Genomic DNA, 19,990 nt, shown 5'->3' with positions numbered 1-19,990 from the left:
AAAAATTGTCAGGATTAGCCCGGCTTCATCAATCATTTGGGGAAGAGTGGGGAAGGGAGGTTGAAATTAATGAAAAAGTTGGGAATTGATTATGCAATTGGGAATCATGAATTTCGTACTAAAAGGAACAACCTTCCTTTTAGTTATAAGGTAAATTCATGTTTGCCATCAGGAGTTGAATGTTAAGACCAGGTAGATGTGGAAGATAGGCATGGGCTTTGGTCATACCTGTCTCTCACAAGGAGATAAGGTAATGATATACGAAAAGTGCCTAAAAAATCAGGCAAAATTCTGGAATGAGAATTCATAAAATGAGAGATTCCCCTATCTGCATATACTTGACTGTGAACAATTAATTGCTGTGCCATTTCCTATGGTTTAATATTTATTGAGAATTATAGATATCCCTTAGTTTAATACAAAGTTGCTAGGAATCTATTTGAACCTGCAACTTAATGTCTGCTTCATATTGCTGGCAAAAATTAGCTCTTGTATGAGTTGTTTTCAAATAAATATCTTAAGGTCTTCATGAAGTGAGGGATGGCTGTATTTTCAAACTGTAGACACCTAACAAAAATTATGAGGTAGTACGTTATTTGCTGGAGTGATTTTTAAGTAAGGAGAATGCAGCATTAAGTTTGAATTTTGCTCTCAATTTTTAAAGGTGATTACATAAATGCATGCTGCTTCTAATAGGCACAAAAAACTAATTTTCTAGTAAGAAATGCTTATAATAAGCTTGAGGAATTAAGTTGGTTAAAATTTTGTGGATATCAAATATTGATGTAACTGATCAAATTCTATTTCTATTTGCAGCAAACGAGTACTTTGGGATCAGTATCACAATTTACGTTACCCCCCAGGTTATTTTCCCCGTGACAATTTGCGCATGAAAAATGCTCCACTTGATTGGAATGGAGATCACATACATACCAATTTTAAGGTGAGTAACATGAAAAAATTATGTGCAGAATAAAATAATTCAACTTTCCCAGTACGGTGGAACCTTGTTAACCAGCGTGTCACATAGCAAGTAATTTGAATAACAAGCTAAAATGTGTAATTGACACGGAACTGAGTATGGCTTTGTGTAGGAGGAAAGTGACAACCCCAGTGGAAATAACTGCAGAAATGATTTAGTGGCAGGGATATAAAATATCTGGGATTTTACGATGAATAAATGTTGACATACATGTAGCCGCTAATTTTATAATGTAATAATTCAATTTTCATCATATTAAGTATTAAAATCAAAATACTCCAATCCTTTTCTTTAAAATATATATTGTAAATTCTAGCATGAAGAAATGCTGTGCATCTTATGGAGTGGGGAGTATGGTAAATCATTAAACATTAAATATGATATTTATCCTAAAATTTGGGATTATTATCTTGTACTACGAAACTAGAAATACTTCTTTGAAAAAATAAACGTAGTGTTTGAATTCTAAAAAGACTTGTTTGGTGTGTTGAGTAAATTCATGGTAATTATCAGTTATTTAATGACTGCATATAAACTAAAAGAGTTGCAGTAATTAATCTGACATAATGTAGGTCAATTATCACAAAATATTGCATATTTGAAAATGTGTAATGCATTTTTCTTGCAAAGGTCAGGCAGGTGCCTGCTTGAATCTGTATGAGGAATATTTTATCCTCTATATTTTTAAACACTGCATACATACAGTTTATAAATGAGACTATTATCATATTGCAATAAAACTGATTCATTGTCTTTCATTACAAAAAGGTATTGTCTACAAATTTTATGTTTATAGTTAGAGCTGGAGATCTGGCTTATAATATCAAGGAAATTATTCATTTTATTGACATTTTCTGTACTGAAGCATACATCCTCTTAAATAGCGTTCATCATTATGCTGATCTTTAAAAAAATCATTTAATCGTACCATAGTTTACATACAGATGAACAATGTGGAAATATCCAAGATTTAATGAGTGCAATTTTTTCTTAAATGAACCATGCCATTTAAAAGTTATCATTGGTTTCAATTTTTTCTTATGCTCAAGATTTGTCAGCTTCTCAAGTCTTTCAAAAATTGCAGAGCAAATTTGGCTAAAATATGGACAAAAACTGACGATAGCCCAAAGTATTTTTGCATTGTAGATAAAAATGTAGTTGTACAGTGGCAAAAATTCTTGAATGGGGAGTGGGCATGATGATAAAATTTTCAGTAGGATCAATTTGGTAAAGTGATGATCCCATCGCTGCTAGTGATATATTTAGACTCTCTTTTGATGCTGATATTTTGGTCAACTAGGTTACCATCCTCAGAAGTGCGAGCTTAATTAGTGGGATGACAACAGTATCAAACTTCACTTGACCTTAAACTTTCACTCCTGTTGATTGTTGCCTAGTTGAGTAAAATATCCATATAGAGTTGCGCAAATAATCAAAATTGGCTCTAGGATTGTCACCGTACACAGTTTTTATAATATTAAATATTTATCTGTAACTGAAGACTATATGCTGAAGTGCATTTGTGCAATTTGTGAAGCAACCCCTTCAGTGTATCATAAGGTGCCATTCTAACATGTATTTCTTTGTTTGATTCAGCTTATTTAACCCATGTTTTATAATGTCCCGTTGGACTGAAGATTAACTTTAACCTCTGGTTAACGCCAAAACTCGGTTTTATGACCACTCATTGAGTTCAGAACCTAGTTAAAAGACTCACTTACTGAAAGACTATGTTATTGTGGTTAGAATGTTTACATTCACCAATGTGCAGTATTAGTCATCTATAAAATCAGATCTGCCGGTAATCTCCATGTTAAATTAATTTCCACATTAACTAACAATTTGCTTGTCAATTGGTAATTGGCTCAAATTTATGTGGTAAGCAATAAATGGATGTGAAATTATAAGTAAATGCCATAAAAATTAAGTTGTTGGCAATGAAGTACCATATGTACTTGTGTTTCAGGTTAACTTAGAATACTAAATTTAAATTCCAAAAAAATTAAGGGTTAACCTGTATGTAAAAGGGTTTTCTATTGTTAGTCCAAAAAGATTTAATTTGCAGTATGAGTTTTACCTGCGCAAGGTGGCATATTAAAATTTACTACTTTTACCGCCTAGTAATAATAAGGTCGTTGCAATGCCTTTTCTTTCTACAAACAGTACTGTTGATGCTGTTGTCTACTTGTTGTGGCACATTGGTAAAAGCGAGCATCTGTACATAATGGCAGTACTTGTAGCACTGTTGGTGAATTTTGGAACATACTCAAAATCTCAATATTGGTGATAATGATCAATGCATTGAAGTAATCAAAATAAATATTGATTCTTTACTACTTGATAGCTACTGTTTCTAGGGAAAAGTTGTTTTTCTCTTATTTCTTATTACTTGAGAACATGATTTTCAAAAATGTTTTAAAGTTAAAATTTAAATTAATTTACTGGAATTCAATTGGCAGCATTTAATGATGTTGAAAAAACTCAACTTTTTACAAAATATGTAAAAAATAGGAGTATTGAGTCAAAACTCAGATGGGGTTAACTATATACATACAGTTATTCATTAAAATTTGAATTTTTTTATTTTGTATATCAGAGGAAATTATGAGGAGTGCTTCATGAGAAATAAATTCATTTTCCCAGGACATGTATCGTCACTTGCGATCAGGAGGGAGATATGTGGAGGTCCTCGGCTCCCCATTTACATGTTTTGATGCCCGATCATATGGAGCCTTGCTGTTGGTTGATCCAGAGGAAGAGTTTTTCCCAGAAGAAATTGATAAACTCAGAGATGATGTTCTCACACGAGGGCTCTCTCTCATTGTCTTTGCTGACTGGTACAATTCATCAGTTATGCGTCGAGTGAAGTTCTATGATGAAAATACCAGGTGTGCAATAAATTTTTAGCATTTTTGTATCTATTTGAAACTACAAATTACTAATGAAATAGATAATAACGTACAGTTATTTACATTGAGTATGTATTTTTTTGTGTGATTGTACAAATCTTCCATTGGTTTCAAATGAATCATAAACACCATTTATTTTCTATTGATAAATATCAACAAAGGGCTATCAAATCATTTTTAACACAATCACTACATAATGGTAAAAATTAGTGCCTTTTGTGATACCTTGTTTGCCTAATTCATGTAGGTATCCATTCTGTAAATGGAGATGTGAGAGGTCAGGAGAAGGTAGAAGAGGAAAGAGAGAAAAAAGAGTTCTGTCAATGTGAAAGTGTCTGGACTCATTAAGAGTTTTTGTCTCTTTGTTTACAAATTTGAATTGATTGTGATATCTTGCATTTCAAAGTTCTCCATCCTGACCTCTTCTTTTCATAGAGTTCATGAAATTACCAGGTGTACATGGTTATACAAAACAATCACACTACAAGGAATTACGTATAGGGGAAAAGCACTAAAGTCAATAAGGGCTAGACAGTATTCCACTAGAATAACGTGTGTAGTATTCAATTCCACAGTTTTCACGCTATGAGAAATTAAAACGTTTACCCTGTCACATAATCATTAATAAAGCATCTTTAGATTTTCATTGTTCTAAATTCTCTCTCCAGACAAGCCCAAATCCTCAAAATTCCTTGTTAAATGCAACAAAGAACCATGAGCTCCGAATTTTATGATGAAAATTTTGATGGTCTTATCATTATTATACATGTGTATTTATATATTTATTTTGCATTCACATTAATATGTACATATCAGCACTGTAATGCTTTATGCCTATTCTTCCCAGGCAATGGTGGATGCCAGATACAGGAGGGTCAAATATTCCAGCACTGAATGACCTCCTCTCTTCTTGGGGGATTGCCTTAGGCGATGGTGTGTACGAGGGAGATTTTATGCTTGGTCTTCATCCAATGCATTATGCCTCTGGGACCAGCCTTGCTAAATTTCCGGAAGATGGTATTGTGATCTCAGCTTCATTGAATGACCAGGGTATGTTATGTTCTCAGTGATGGTCTCTTGATTGGAATAGCTATAAAAAATATGAAATAGTATTAACTATTGATGCATTGATATCATACTATAAATAGCTTAAAAAGCAGGGTCCTCTGTTTGAAAAATATTGATTAATTTCCCAGATGCATTTTCTTCAAAAGTTCTAGGGTGCCCCTCATAATAGTATAACTTTCTTTGTTAATATACTTAATACTGCCACATAGGTATTACTTTTTCAGACTTCTCCATTAATATGTTGCTCAAAAATCATTATTTTACTTCTACATTTGTATTATATTCAATGAGTTCTCAAACTGTGGTGTTTTTGTAAATTTACTGAAATGGAAATTTTGGAGAATATTGCATTGCATGAGAAAGTTTTCAGGTTCAGAATGTATCCAGTATCTCAAATTCCTATTCATTGAATTGTTATTCTTACAAAATCAGGGAGGGAGGTTTTAGGTGAAGAGACGAGAAGAGTGGAGAATGTCCCAATACTTGGGCTTCTGCAGCCTAAGGGGCCCACTGGGAGCAATCCTGGGAGGATAGTCATATATGGAGACTCAAATTGTTTAGATAATAGTCATTTGCAAAAAGGTAAGCATCAAATTAACTTATAATAATAGTATAAAAAATAAGGGAGTGATACTAAGAAAGAATTTTTCTTTGTATATTGTCATATATAGTAGATGTTTGCGCAATGGTATTCCATTCTTGTCATCATTTGGTGATTTTTTTAGTTTATGTATATGTGATGAATTCAAAATAACACAAAAATTAGGATATTTGTTTCCCTTTTGGTTAAAATTGCTACTTTCTATTATCTAAATTCCTGTAAAATCTAAATTAATTTAATGAACATTTCTAATTGCTGTTCACTCCTTTATATCATCTTATAATATCGGGAATGTTCATCATTGTTTAAAAATCTATAATTTAAGGAAGTAAATATAAGAGGGAGGGCTGCCACCAAACTCACCTGCAACAAACTTCTATAAATATATAAAGCTATTTAAAACAAGGTGCATCTTCTAGCCAGTGCAGAAGCTGATTGTTGCTCGGGTGGAGACACTCCTAAACCATGACAAACACTAGTTGAAAGGCTGTCTCTTTTTATTTTTTAAATAATTCAGCTTTTAAGGCTACAAATAATAGCGTGATTGGTTTTATGAGTGAAATAATGTGAAAATGTACTCTTCTAAACTTTTCTTTGTAATAGAAAATACTAGTTTGTAATAAAAAGTCCTTTTTTTGTTGAAAAATTTTTTGGGTTCTTCTCTTGTGTCTGTGGTATCTTATTTTATGTACTTTGCTGCTCATCTCCTTCTTACTATCATTGCCTTTGATTGCTGATAGATTCTCCAGTCATCCTGTTGATGCCTTCTGGGCAGTTCAGATTTGAGAGTTAATTTAATGGTTATGATTGGTCAGTTCTCCTGGTTAGTCTTATTGGTTTGAAACCACAGCACAAGAACTGACGTAACAGAGCCATTACATAATATGGCACTGGACATGAATCCTTTATCACCACTCCTGACATGAAGACAGATACTTAATGTATGGTGAAACAGTCATCATTGAAAGACAAGTCAACATGAGGAGAAACTGAAAAAACCAGCAGCTTCATACATTTCTTCATTGAATATTTAAAAAATATGTTATGGGTACAATAAGGAGTAAAATAAGCTTGGAATTGGGAAAAAATATTTCTCACGTTGGGATAAACAATATTTCTCTGCTTGGTAGATGAATACTGAGGAGATTTTTGTGCACAAGGACTGCTCCTTATTGGTGACTATTCTTTAACAGCTGAAGTGTTATTTAGTGTATATGCTAACTGAATTTTAGTTAAATTTTATTGACATGATAATTTTATAATGATAAAGTAATTCTTCATTCACAGATTGTTTTTGGATGCTTGATGCCTTTTTGGAGTTCACATCTACAGGGCAGATACCATCAGTATTTTCAGACCATCAATCTAAGTATGTACTTGCTGATAGTGAATTGCCTGTTCGAATGGAAGGAAATCATTTATACAGGTACCAAAAGCTCTCTAATCAATTTGCCCTCGATATAATAAGATGAGGTGGCCTTACAATGACAATTTCAAGATTTACTAAAATCTTTCATTTCATAAGATATTATTATGCCATAAATATTTCAGAAATAAGTACACATCACAATGCCTTATAAATGCCAAAATATTATTTCTGCTCAAAGAAGAATATAAGTGAAACAAGGCTTAAAATGCTTCTTGTTACAAAACATTATGTCCTCAAACAGGGATCTTGTCTTCCTTAAACCTTTGAAATTTTAGGAATTTACTCTTCATACATGATTTATGACATTTCCGTTTGTTACTCATGATGAAGTATCTATTCCTCAAACAACATCAACTAGTAGTGCATTAGGATCAGTTTTAGAATTCTATACTATTTCTAGTGAAATATCATTATTATTCATAAATTAGTAAATGTTACATAAATAATCACATGCCTTAGCTAATTGAAATTGGTAATGATGACATTTTTGTTACTATTGCAGGTATTCTAAAGTGTTGGAAAACAAGATTGGTCCTCCCCAAGCTAGACCACTGCCACCATGCCCACACCTGTCTTGGGCTCAACCCCTTCCTTTGAATAAATCTGCACCAACGTGAGTGAAACCCCTTTTTTCCTAATCAAATGTCAGATTGCCGCTCAGGAACCACATTTATTACTGTTTGAAAAACTGAATTGGCATGCTAGATAGCTTTACTCAATGTGTTGTTTTGATGTGATTATAATATGCCACAAATTGTAGGATATCAGTCAATGTTTTATCACCCTAAAATATCCAATTTTTATTGTGTAGTATTTTTATTGTATTAGTTTTTATGTTTCTTCTTGTAGATAGTGCATAATTTATTCAAAGCTAGAGAAAAAGACCAGGCAGAAATGTTAGTCATAATTGCACTATTTCACCTTAATGTGAGATACATTTATATTATGTATCATTTTGAATTAATGTAAGTTATGAAAACAAATATAATCAGTGTATGAATGAATCCAGGAGACATATTCCGACAAAAACTCCTAAGTCAATAATGACTACATGGTTTCATGTACCACTTCTGATTGCATGTTTTATGTATGATTATATGAGTGCCATATATTTTTAATATACCAGCAAATATGTTACCATTGTAAATTTTTTGGATCAAGTACTACAAAGATACAACATGAACATAAACAGTGAGAAGACTAAAATCCTAGTATGTGGAAGACAGAAGTGGAATAGTACAGTAGTCACACTTTCCTTCACCTATCTTGGAAGTGCCATCATATGGGACAGAAGAAGTGCTACAGACATCAAGCGAAGAATAGCTCAAGCTAAGAGAGCATTCACAATGATCAGACAACTGCTCTGTTCAAAGAAGATAGAACTACAGAAGAAGAAACGACATGTAAAAACATTTGTATGGAGCATGGCACTCTTAAGAACTACAGAAGAGGAAACAATACGTAAAAACATTTGTATGGAGCATGGCACTCTATGAATCAGAAGCATGGACCATTGGAAACTAGATGAGAAAAGACTTGAAACCCTTGAAACCTGGTGCTGGAGGAAGATGCTTAAGATCAAATTGATGGATAAAATAGGAAATGAAGAAGTATACAGAAGAATAGACAAAGAACGGGCCTTATGGAACACCATAGAGAGAAGAAAAATCATATGGATTGGACACATCCTGAGGCACAATGGATTTGTGAAGAATATAATAGAATGGAAAATCGAGGTAAAATTCCCGAGATGAAGGCCAAAGGATAAATACATGAGACAAATAAATAAGAAATGACATTGCAAAAAATACCAGGAAGTAAGCCAAATAGCATCAGATAAGGTAGGATGGAGGGCTGCAGTCAACCAATCTTAGGGTTGAACGACTAATGATGATGATAAAGATTATGCAAAGGATGTGCCAATTGTAACTTTTATGCACTCATCTATTCTGTTAATGATAAAGGTAGCAGATTTGAGTATGACATGACATGTGGTTTAAGAATAAATATTTTCCAAAGCTACATCATCATAATGTTCTTAGAACAAGTTGCTAAATGTGCAAGAATAACATTAATGCATCTGTGTTTAATATTTATGCAAGTCAAGAACATATTATTATGACACACATTCTTTTGTATGAAAAAATAAAGTGCAGATTTATTAAATATTTGTTTTTTTTTTCACTTCAGAACATTAGTTTAAAACCCCTGCTGTATATGACCCAATGTTAGCACATAATATAAAAAGTTATCTCTTATGAAAGCGTAGACCTCCTTGAGCATATTCAAGTTCTTAAAAGAATGTAGAGCACTTTCAGTTATAATTTTGGGTGTCCTAACTGAGACTATTTTGAGTAAATTGAGACTGTTAGAGTAAATTTTTCTAAAATACTTGTAGATGAAATTTTTACATTACCTTATTCCCTAAAAGAGTATGCAGTGTTTCTAACCCTCTTAGTGCGGCGGGCCGATATATCGGCTCTTGCGTAGGCTATTGTTTAAATCGCTGTAACTTATGGTTTTTTCTTTAATAATTTATGGTTTTTGTGCTATCGATAGGTTGAATTCCATAGAATTACGTAACTAATTTTTTAATTTTTTATTAGCAATTTTAAATGCTTTTCAAAAAGTATAATTCTTACAATAATTTTTCGTTCAGTTTTGTACATGTCGGGAAGCTCAGCCTAATTGTTTGCTCGTTTTTTTTTCTGGGTGGTCTTTCCACTATGAAAAGCCACTGAAAGGATACTAATCTGTTTTTATCTGTAATCTCTTGAATGTGTTGTGGTGTCGTGGTGTTGATATATAGCTGCTTATTCAGACTTTGTTGAGACGACGGAAATGAGAACACTGCTTTGTAATCATTTTGGTTTCTCTTGCCGTCCATCCTATCTAATCAATTGCGCCCTGCGCAATGGATCAAATTGTCAGCAGTTCTCTGTGAGTTAGAACTTGGTTTTTTTCTGCCTTTAGATTGTAAGCACATTGCTGCAGACTCAAGGAAAGGGGAAAAGTCCCAATTTGACTCAGTGAGATCAGCCTTTTCAACAAAATCGAACTATGCAGAGGCTGACAAATAAATTTGCAATTCACTGGTTTTTCTTTATTTATTTATAATATTTTCTGCATGTCTTTTTGATTCGTTATTATATTTAAATATCGTAGTTTAATTGAAAAATGTTTAAAAAAAATATTAGTTTTGTGTCTAAAAATCGAAATAAAATTGCTAAAAAAATATTCTTCAAATTTATGATACTGTAGTAATTAAATTTATTTTTCAGATGATGTAAATGTATTACATCATTATTAACTACAATATTATATTTAAAAATAAAAAAAACTGCATATGGATATCTAAACAAATAACTTCATAATGTTTTTTTTTCTAAGGTGATACATTTTCTTAAATTACCCTTCGCACTTCTCACTAGTACCCCTGACATCCCCGCCGCACTAAGAGGGCTAATATAGCTTAATTAACAATGGAGAGAAGTTAACATTTTAAAATCTTTTATTATTATTATTATGCATGTAAATTACCCGTTAAATATTTCCTTGTGCTTTATTTCTTTCTTTAATAGGACTATTTGTAGCAATGAATTAAGGTTACTGTAAAGCTTTTTAAAAAATTAATGAAAATGATTTATTTTTCAGGAACCTTTACAAATCTCAAAAACTTCTCTCTGTTGGTGGTATGGAAAATCAGCATTTGCCCCCATGGAGACCATCAGATTTGGGATTAGGACCAACCCCTGCCATCGCTGGGGCTGGGGGCAGTCCTGACTATGTAGGAAATGTGAATGGTGACTCATACTTGACTGAAGGTGGAGTATATAGTGATGGATTATTGCCTTTATTTGCTGTTATCCTCCTGTCTGCAGCCGTTGGCTTGTGGGCATGGGGATATATCTGCCGCGGTAGGACTGTGGTTGGATTCAGGGGGAGAAGGAGGAAGCGAGCCCGAACTGGTAGGGTTGCTACTTCCCGGCTCCTGAGTGGAAGTGGCATTTTAGCAAGTGGCCTCAAGGGCACTCCTCCTTCAGTGTGAAACTTTCATGTGGAGTGCAAATAGTATTCAGATTTTGTGATGGTGCATTTTGATAAGTTGTTCATTTGACCTATCCAGGTGTTTTGAGTGTGCCAAACTAAAAAAAAATGCTTGGGGTCTATTTCTTTGGTGAAGGATTTTGGTGATCTGACGTATTGGACTGTTGTACCCACATAATTTATTTTATCGATGACATGTCCCCCTTGTTTACAGATGTATGTACGTGAGCCAAGTCCTTTGTAAAATTTTAACCATTCGATTTATCAGTGTTGCAGCGTGTGATGATGAAATGTTTACAACTGCCAACTGTTTAAAATAAATGTGTACTAAATATAGATAATTTTTGTACTCTATACTTTATCTCATGACATTTATGGATGTTCTCCTGATATATATATATATATAAATGTATATTTTTTTCTAGATATTTATTCTTTGAGCAAAAGCTATTATATTTCAGGTTAAATCAGTGGTTAGCAAACTTAATTAATTTGAGTAGCCGTTAAATATGTGAACTTATCATGTGGCTTATACATTCTACAAATATATCTCCTCATTTAAAAAAATAACATGTGGTGTGCTTAAGGGTTATGAAGGTTTTCTTTTGTGATATTAACAGAGGCACCAGTAATACAATCCCATCAGATGCTCCCAAAAATACTCTGTATCCTTTCCGGCACTTTCCAGCATACCAGTCAATTAAGAGTGAAGTATGTTTTATTGTTAAAGTATCCATTATTTGGCTGGTGTCATGAAAAATTGTATAGTGAATTCACTTTTTAAGTCATGTGCTATTGTTTACACATTCTGGATGTTACATTTGGTGTGAATGAATTTTATATTATGTTTGTAAGCCACTGGGTGACCTGCATTTTACCAATTTTATATTTAAATGTTCTCGCTGAACCCAACAGTATTGTTACAACCAAAGGCAGTATCTTAAAAAAATTAACTTTACACGTTTGTATGTTTTAAATTTTTGCTGTTTTTATGTATCAAATGAACGTGAAATTTATTTTTATCTTTCTTACTGAAAAAAGCAGTTGTTAAATTCACCACATTAAGTGCATTTGCAAATCTTTATGGAACTTATTAAATATTGTTTAAAGCTAAATATGCTATATCTCTTCCTTCTTATACTATTCACACGTATATTACATCCATCAAGTTTTTTGATTTTTTTGTCTGTTATTTAGCTTGAGACTCATACTCTCTTCCTTTTACTTATCAATAGATGTGATGCTCATATAATTGAAATTCGATGCTATAGTCTCTAATACAAAATAAGGTTCCTATCATGAAGTTATTACCACACTGCAACACTTTATTTCTCATTTTACCATTCTGTAATCTCAATTAAACAATTATGCAAACTGTGTAATAACAAAATTGCAGCAAAATATAATAATAATTATAATCATTTTTGTAGCATGTATAGATGAGAAAAAATCACTGCTAAAACTATATTTCCAGATTTCTCTATTTATAGAGCATAGTGATTTTTATACACTGAATCAGACTTATGTGTTTCACTTCCAAAAAGAATCTTCCCAGGTTAATGAGTACAAGAACCAGTGAATGCTTTCATTACTTTGCCGAAAAGTGCTGCCTTACCTTGCTTGCCCAATTTTTTAAATTATTTAACAACCTGATTGGGACTTCTGTTGTCCCTTCTTCCACCTAACCCTTAAACATTACATTGAAAACAATTACAAGAGCTTAAGCCCGAGGTGGAAAAACCCACGTCGGTGGGAATCAAACCTGCGACCTATGGGTTAGCAGGCGAGTTTGTGTACCTGTTCTTATGTCAGATTAAAACCAGTCAACTGGGAAGTACAATGTATTTGCCATGCAATATGTGGCTGTTTATGCACGTGTTCACATACACATGTATTGCATTCCCCCTTTTTTCAAATTTTTATATTTTCTTTACTGGATAATATTCTAAAATTTAAATACTTCACAAGCATATCCTTTCAACGGAAAACTGATGCCAGTGTTTATATTTTCAATAACTGGAATTTCAATGAAAATTTCACTAAGCAGTTTCATTAGTTTGCCTTCTATATCTTTTGGAAGTTTTTGTACTCAATGCATCACTATAGCATGTTCTAAATTACTTTTGTTGGCTTAGGACAAGGTGTTTATGTTAGCATCATATGTCAATAGGTTTAGTCAGCATGAAATCGAAGGGCTGAATGTGCATCAATTAGAATTTGCTTTAGATATCAGCAATTAAACCAATTCGTTCGACCCTGATTTTGAGATTTGCTGGATGACCATTAAAGTTGATCTCACATGAATCAGCCATTTTTAAGATTAATATTTCAACATTTCAAGGTCTATTCTTCTGAAGTATAATATTTAATAATAACTTTTTTGATAATCTGGTGTAAAAGCACTTCACAGAAAATATAAGTAAATTCATTTTGATATTTTCACTCCATTCTCCAAAAAAATGAAAAAAAGTTAACTAGTCACAATGTTTCTTATTACGCAGTTAGTTAGGTAATCAACCTATTACTACTATTGAAGTGGTGTGGGGACTCTCTGTGCAATAATTTGTTAGCAAGGTATTTTTTTGGTGATAAATGAAGTTGGGGAACTTTTTTAATAGACCTCATATCACTGCTGTACTAGCTGAATATACAATTAATGGTTTCTGGCGTAACTTTATGGAACCGATTCATTATAAATAAATGAAAGGACTAACTTTGTAGTTCCACACGAAAACGATTTATTCACACGACCCGGGTTTCGAAGTACACCTGATGATGAAGTTTTACTTGGAAACCCGGGTCGTGTGAATAAATCTTTTTCGTGTGGAACTACAAAGTTAGTCCTTTCATTTATTTATAAGCTGAATATACCTAAAATATACACTATATTAAAGTATTATTTATGTATCATGGATGAGTTAAATTTCAGATGAACCCTTTTTTTATTTTTCTTCATTGGTACTTGAGAAATTAACCTTAATTTTCTTTCATTGTCATACCTTTGTAAATGACAAGGCTTTATAGCTATAACATGGATTTTGGCCCATATTTTGATAATGTTTAAGATTATTTTATGCATAGCAATGGAAGTCCTTAATTTCATGCTAGGTTAACCAGTTGGATTGTAATTAATTCTGGCTGATGTAAATGAGTGGAATAGTTGTCTCAGAATTCCTCAGTACTTCAAAATAACTGTTGCTAGTCCTCCCAGTCGAAAATGTCCTAAGTTTCTAACTGAACATTAATTTTATATTCATATATTTTAGAGTGACTTCATGGTTAATATTGTGCAACTCCTACATATGTGGGATCAATCTTATCACAATCTTGCCTTCAATTTGGTTGAAGTGTCACAAATTTCAACACCCTCTCCTGCTGCCATAAAAGATTACAAAAAACTACCACTTAGTAGTAATTTCCCAGATTTTTATTGTCTGTTAATCATATTGATTAATTTTGAGCGAGATGATACTACGAGGGTCATCCGGAAAGTAGTACCCGTTCGTGAAATAAAAAGACAAAAGTAAATATTAACAAACATAAAAAATTTTATTTGAAAGAGGATACTTTAAACTACTTCTCAACATAATCTCCAAGCAAATTAAGGCATTTGTCATAACGTGTGACAAGTTTCTGTATTCCTGCTGCATAGTCCTTCGCCGCCAGCTCATTGAGATACGCGAGGGACCCATCTTGCACAAATTTTTGCATAATGCAGATGGTGTTTAACAATTTCATGAACAATTGTTCGAGAAACATTGGGAAAATGCTCACAGATGTCATCAATTGTGACGCGCCGATCGTTCCTCACGAATTCGTCAACTGAGCTCACCAGTTGGTCTGTAATGACAGACGGTCTCCCCGAACGCTCATCGTCGTGTGTGTTCCCCCTCCCCATGTTGAAGTTGCGACACCACCGCCGAACAGACGACTCGTCCATTACATTGTCTCCATACACCTCCTTAAATTGGCGATGAATATCACATGGGCGAACGTTTCTTGCATTGAGGAATTTAATCACTGCCCTCACTTCACAACTGGCCGCGTTCTCAATTTTTTTAAACATTGTAAACAATCACAGAAACAACACAGGCAATGCTAGCGTCACGCAACTTGGCTCAGAGAAGGCAGACAAGCCACTGAAGCTATCTGACCTCGTCCAGCGGCTACTCGCGTCGTCAGCACTTCATGCGGCACGAACGGGTACTACTTTCCGGATGACCCTCGTACATAGTTAACATTTATAATTATAACTTTGAACTTACATCATCATATTTCAAAAGTAGGGAGAAGAAAAGAGGAACATAGATAGAAAAATGGTAATTTTATTCCATATTTTAGTGGCATGGAAGACTTAATATAGCTCAAAAGTCATCAGCAAGAAATGAAAATTGAGGTTGAGTAGGTCCATAGCATTCATTTCTACCACAAAACCCTCAATTAACTGACTAGAATTGGCAACATTATTTTGTATTATAGCATGTAAAATAATCTAATATTTATTATGGTTCAGTTAAACCAAAGCTGTGGCTAAGAAGACAGCATGTTTTTATTTGCCTATGTGAATATATAGGTGTATGCTCAATTGATTCAAGCAGAAAAGTAATGGGTAAAAGAAACCGGGAAGAAGTTGCAGTATGAGGATATGGAAGGTTTACAAAGAATGAGTGAAATCGGTGCACTGTATAAAAAGTTGAAAGCACTCTCAGAATGTAAGAAAAGCTATGCACCCTATTAGAGATAAGTCAGTAAAATTATTGATTCAACCAGGAAAGAGGGATAGAATATGTGGAAGATCTATACTGTAAAGATATTAGGTCTGCATGCTTAGAAAGAGAATATGATATAGATGGGGATAGTCCAGACATACTTGATTGTGAGATAAAAAGGGCATTAAAGGGATTTGAACCAAATAAGGTTGTGGGAATGAATAACATCTCAATGAACTACGTTAAGGATTTGGTTAAACGTGGAAAAGTTTTTATGGACTAAACTGCAATATTTATGGAGAAATTTGTCTGAAACATTTCGTCAGATAGTGTTAGTCCTGTGTTCAGTCTACCCATCCAAAACCTTACCATGTAGTCAATCACATTAATGCTAGCAATAAGCCTGTCATGTATAACTCTGATAAACATGTAGGTTTGATGGAACTTTGTGGAAGTGCCACATGTTCATGGATTCATATCTTTTGAAAGGTTTCTTATGGTAAACAAATGATAAGATGTAAATAATTTTACTTGAAGTGCCAGTGAAGCTCTTGATCACTTCTGTATTCTCTTTGACCTTAGTAATATCTTGATGCTTAAATATGCTGCCTGCTAAAAAGTTTGGTCAGAAAATATACTCATTATTTCAAATCAATATTCTCCACAAAAAGTCTGATTACATCCCTAGTGGAAGTGCCTACACAAGGTGTACAACTGACTACAGAGGATGTGTTATCATTCATGAAGCTACTTACACAGCTGTATATCAGCCGTTTATCTGTTCATGCCTATCATCTTGGGAAATATTATAAGCATTGGTAGTCATTGAACAACACTTCTTATTACTTTCAATTATCTCCACCAATTTCGAATTTTACTACGTAAACTATTTTCTACACTGCTGAATACCCAGTCAATTTTGTCAGTTTTACTGCTCAATAAAAAACTAAACTACATCATTGGACACATGAAAAGCATGTGCTTATAAAAATATACAATTACTAATATGTACATACATGGAATATGAACAGAGTGATAACTTGTTTTGGCACATTCCATTTCCATCAATATCAGATTTTCTCCAAATGCATATATATAACCGATCATAAAGAAGGACTTAGTGCATAGAGTCTTAAAAATACATGGAGTAGTTTTATCACAAGTGAAAATCAGTACGAAATACTTTTCAGCAGATCTATTAAAAAAATACAACAAAATTTCTAAAAGATTTCCTTGCTATAGACATGATTCTTTTTTAAAGCTCTGTTCAGGATAGACATGATCGGTGGATGGATTATGGCTGATGACAATGTTAACACTGTAAGTATCTTTTATTTCCATTCGATGTAGTCTTATGCAATTGTTTCTCAACTCAGCCATTTGCAATTCACTGCGGTTCTTCTCTTTTTTAACATCTTCAACGTTAAAAAAATCTGGCTCTGCAGGATACATGTCATCACCTGCAAATAAGCAATGCATATTTAGAATCATGCATCGCCATTCAAACTTGTAACAAAAATACAAAATTTAGAAAAATCCTAAGGAAAATTTGCCTGAATAATTCCTATGAACTTAGCGCTTGGTCCAGAACTCGATATATCTCATTAGACACAGGTTAGTTCACAGTCAACAGGGAGTTAATTGTGCAGTCATACGCACTATATATTAATTTTTAGCTCATAATGTGAATTTTTCTAGTCAAGAGGACCTCAAAAGTCTATTCTGTTTATACCTTACTCAAGTAATCTTTCTGACATTGACTGCTATCCATAAGTAGGGCATGAATTCTCCATTGACTAAGGAACAAACCACTAAAGATTATTTTAGTAGTATTTTGACGGCCCATCAATTCAATAATGAGCTAAATTAATTCACACAGTATGAATCAGGACTATGAACTAATTTCCCACACACAGATTTATAATGTTAACCCAACGTCCTAAAGTTGCAGCTGTGTGGAAAGTAAATGCAGTGAGGCACTGCTAATTTCAGGCCCAGCACTGCTTAAAGAAGAATAGCCATCAAGGCCAATTCGATTAAGGGTACCCTTTAGGTGCACTAAAAATGCAACGGAAACAATTTTGGAGCCACTTTTTACGAGAGTTAATTTGTATTTACTTACACATGATGTTACGACAAGCTGTGAATAGTTAAATCAAAATTAATTCCAAAGGTTCCACAAACATTATTTTTGAATCCCACCAATGCAATGACATCAATTCATGCACAAATGACATGAATAAAACGAGATTAGAGGCCTGTAATGATATGAGTCAATAACATGCTGGAATAGCCACCCAAAGGGTCATGACTTAGTTTCCTGCTTCAGGCTTAGTGTTCTCTTTGCCCTAAGGCAGGAATGGTGAACCTTTTGGCGATTGTCTGCCAATGTTTATGTACACAATAAGAGTGTATAATCTTGACTCGTGTTTCAACCCATCGTTATCATCGAGGTATTTGGTTTACATCGTGGTTCGTAGTACCCTACCGGCTCTGCGCGCCACTTAGGGCATGGGCGCAGGATTAATGGAATGTAAATATCTTTAGCCGATAAACTTGAAATACTTTTCTTCTTCATTGGACTTCATAGTTTCACCATGACGAAGTTCAATATTGTGGTTCTTATGACAGATATTCATGTTAATGTATATGTCTGGAGCTAAACCTGCTCTATTTTTGAGTTCAAATAAATGGCAATTAATCAAGTCACATTTCTCTAGAAAACCTCACCTGGTAATACATATACCCAACCATCGGCTGCTTTAATTCCAACTGGCATCCATCTTGGACAACCACACCAATATTTAGAATAATCCAAGAACTGGTTAATCTGATGAAAATTCTTAGCAATTCTTGCAAGTTCATAGCACTGCGGAGGAGGCAACCATATTCCTTGGGATCTGTATTCGTCTAACAACTGATCTGGTGCCTCCCACTTAGAGAAAAAAGCATAAATTAAAATTAGCCAAGACTGTGACTCATATATTGAGGCATGTGAACTCACAATTCCAGAGCTTTTATTTATGAAGACACTAAACATAATACATGTCAATACCCCAAAATGCATGGATTAAAGATTGTATTACAAATGCTGCACTACTAGAGTTAATATGCATGTCTCTATTTAACCTCAAGACTCTTCGAAAGGAGCAAATTCTTTCATTTTGACGCTGAGTTCCAAAACATTAGAAATTAAGTAGTCGGTGAAATGGAATATTTCGGCAGAAGAATGCCTCAAATCGAAATTCTATGGTACCCATTTCAATTTGGCCCGGAAGAATTACGTACACTGTATGTATTTTAATACCATGGGTTGTTCAACTTGGTTCCTAAGTGCTATCTACCTTTAGCTCTGATAGTTCCTTGCCGTCAGGTACAGTGGGTGGTATTTGATTTAATGCTGCCACAAAAAAGGTGGTATCGAATCTTTTGGAAGGCAAGTGCTTCGGTGTCAACCAAATACTCCAGTCTTTAAGACCCCAAACGTCAGGGACACACATGAATTCCTCACAGAGTTTGATAAATTCTCGAGGATTTCTTTGTACCCTTTGTTGCCACTGTAATATTTCGTGGCTGTGAAGGAAAGAGGACCAACCTGAATTACTACCTTCTTTGTCTATTTTAACAGTGGCTTTTTTGGCTAATAATAATCCGCATTCTTCAAAGAGTTCACGAATAGCAGTTATCCGAAAAGCTACATTGCTAGGCAAGCAGTCCCCGTGATTGCTGAAACAAAGAGCATTATTCGTTCTTATTTTCTTCTCCACCAGAAAGGTGCTGGTGCCGAGGTGCGACGTTTTAAGAGACGGGCACATGTTCATCTCACGATACAGCTTTAACCAATCTCGACAGGCGTCAGCTTCGTGGTATATACCTCCAGGGAAAACAATACCATTAGGCATGAATGAACTTTTAGAGGACCTCTTAACGACAAGAATTTTATAATCAACGGGCGGAAGGTGTTTTTCTCCAACATTGCTTCGCTTTGGTATGGACGATATAGAATCCAAGAAGACAGATTTGCCAAAGACAATAACACTGGCAGCTTTCTTAACAGAGTTTGACATCCCCAATATAGTTTCGATACAACTTCACAAGGTCTGCTATGACGCTCCCAAGCACAAAAATTGCGACGTTGCTAAATTAAAACGCTAATATCCATGAAGAAAAATTCCACTACACTTGATATCTACTCATGATAATTCCTTTAATGAGGCGTGACGAAATCTCGACCCCTTCCTCTGC

The 19,990-nt window shown here is 34.0% G+C and overlaps 2 protein-coding genes across 2 annotated transcripts in view; one reads left to right on the top strand and one right to left on the bottom strand.

The window, feature by feature from the left end:
• Window positions 1-12,119, top strand: part of S1P (membrane-bound transcription factor site-1 protease) — a 28,032-nt gene extending 15,913 nt beyond the window's left edge. Inside the window, exons 9-15 of the mRNA XM_071597134.1 lie at window positions 817-943; window positions 3,626-3,870; window positions 4,739-4,941; window positions 5,392-5,541; window positions 6,848-6,986; window positions 7,492-7,602; window positions 10,644-12,119. Of these exons, the coding sequence (XP_071453235.1) occupies window positions 817-943; window positions 3,626-3,870; window positions 4,739-4,941; window positions 5,392-5,541; window positions 6,848-6,986; window positions 7,492-7,602; window positions 10,644-11,037 (1,369 nt within the window). The 3' untranslated portion in view covers window positions 11,038-12,119. The remainder of the gene's footprint in view (window positions 1-816; window positions 944-3,625; window positions 3,871-4,738; window positions 4,942-5,391; window positions 5,542-6,847; window positions 6,987-7,491; window positions 7,603-10,643) is intronic.
• A 3,085-nt stretch (window positions 12,120-15,204) lies between these two features.
• Window positions 15,205-19,941, bottom strand: LOC139698281 (acyl-coenzyme A diphosphatase NUDT19-like). Its single transcript, XM_071597161.1, has 3 exons — window positions 19,090-19,941; window positions 18,476-18,680; window positions 15,205-17,205 (listed from the first exon to the last, which is right to left on the bottom strand). The coding sequence occupies exons 1-3, from the start codon at window positions 19,810-19,812 to the stop codon at window positions 16,982-16,984; spliced, it is 1,152 nt and encodes a 383-aa protein (XP_071453262.1). The 5' UTR covers window positions 19,813-19,941; the 3' UTR covers window positions 15,205-16,981.
• Between the last annotated feature and the right edge of the window lie 49 nt (window positions 19,942-19,990).

This window comes from Hetaerina americana, unplaced genomic scaffold (genome assembly GCF_022747635.1).
Source record: "Hetaerina americana unplaced genomic scaffold, ioHetAmer1.1.p SCAF_80, whole genome shotgun sequence".
NCBI classification, from domain to species: Eukaryota; Metazoa; Arthropoda; class Insecta; order Odonata; family Calopterygidae; genus Hetaerina; species Hetaerina americana.
Note: the sequence above shows the minus strand (reverse complement) of the source record. Positions and strands in the feature narration are given on the sequence as shown.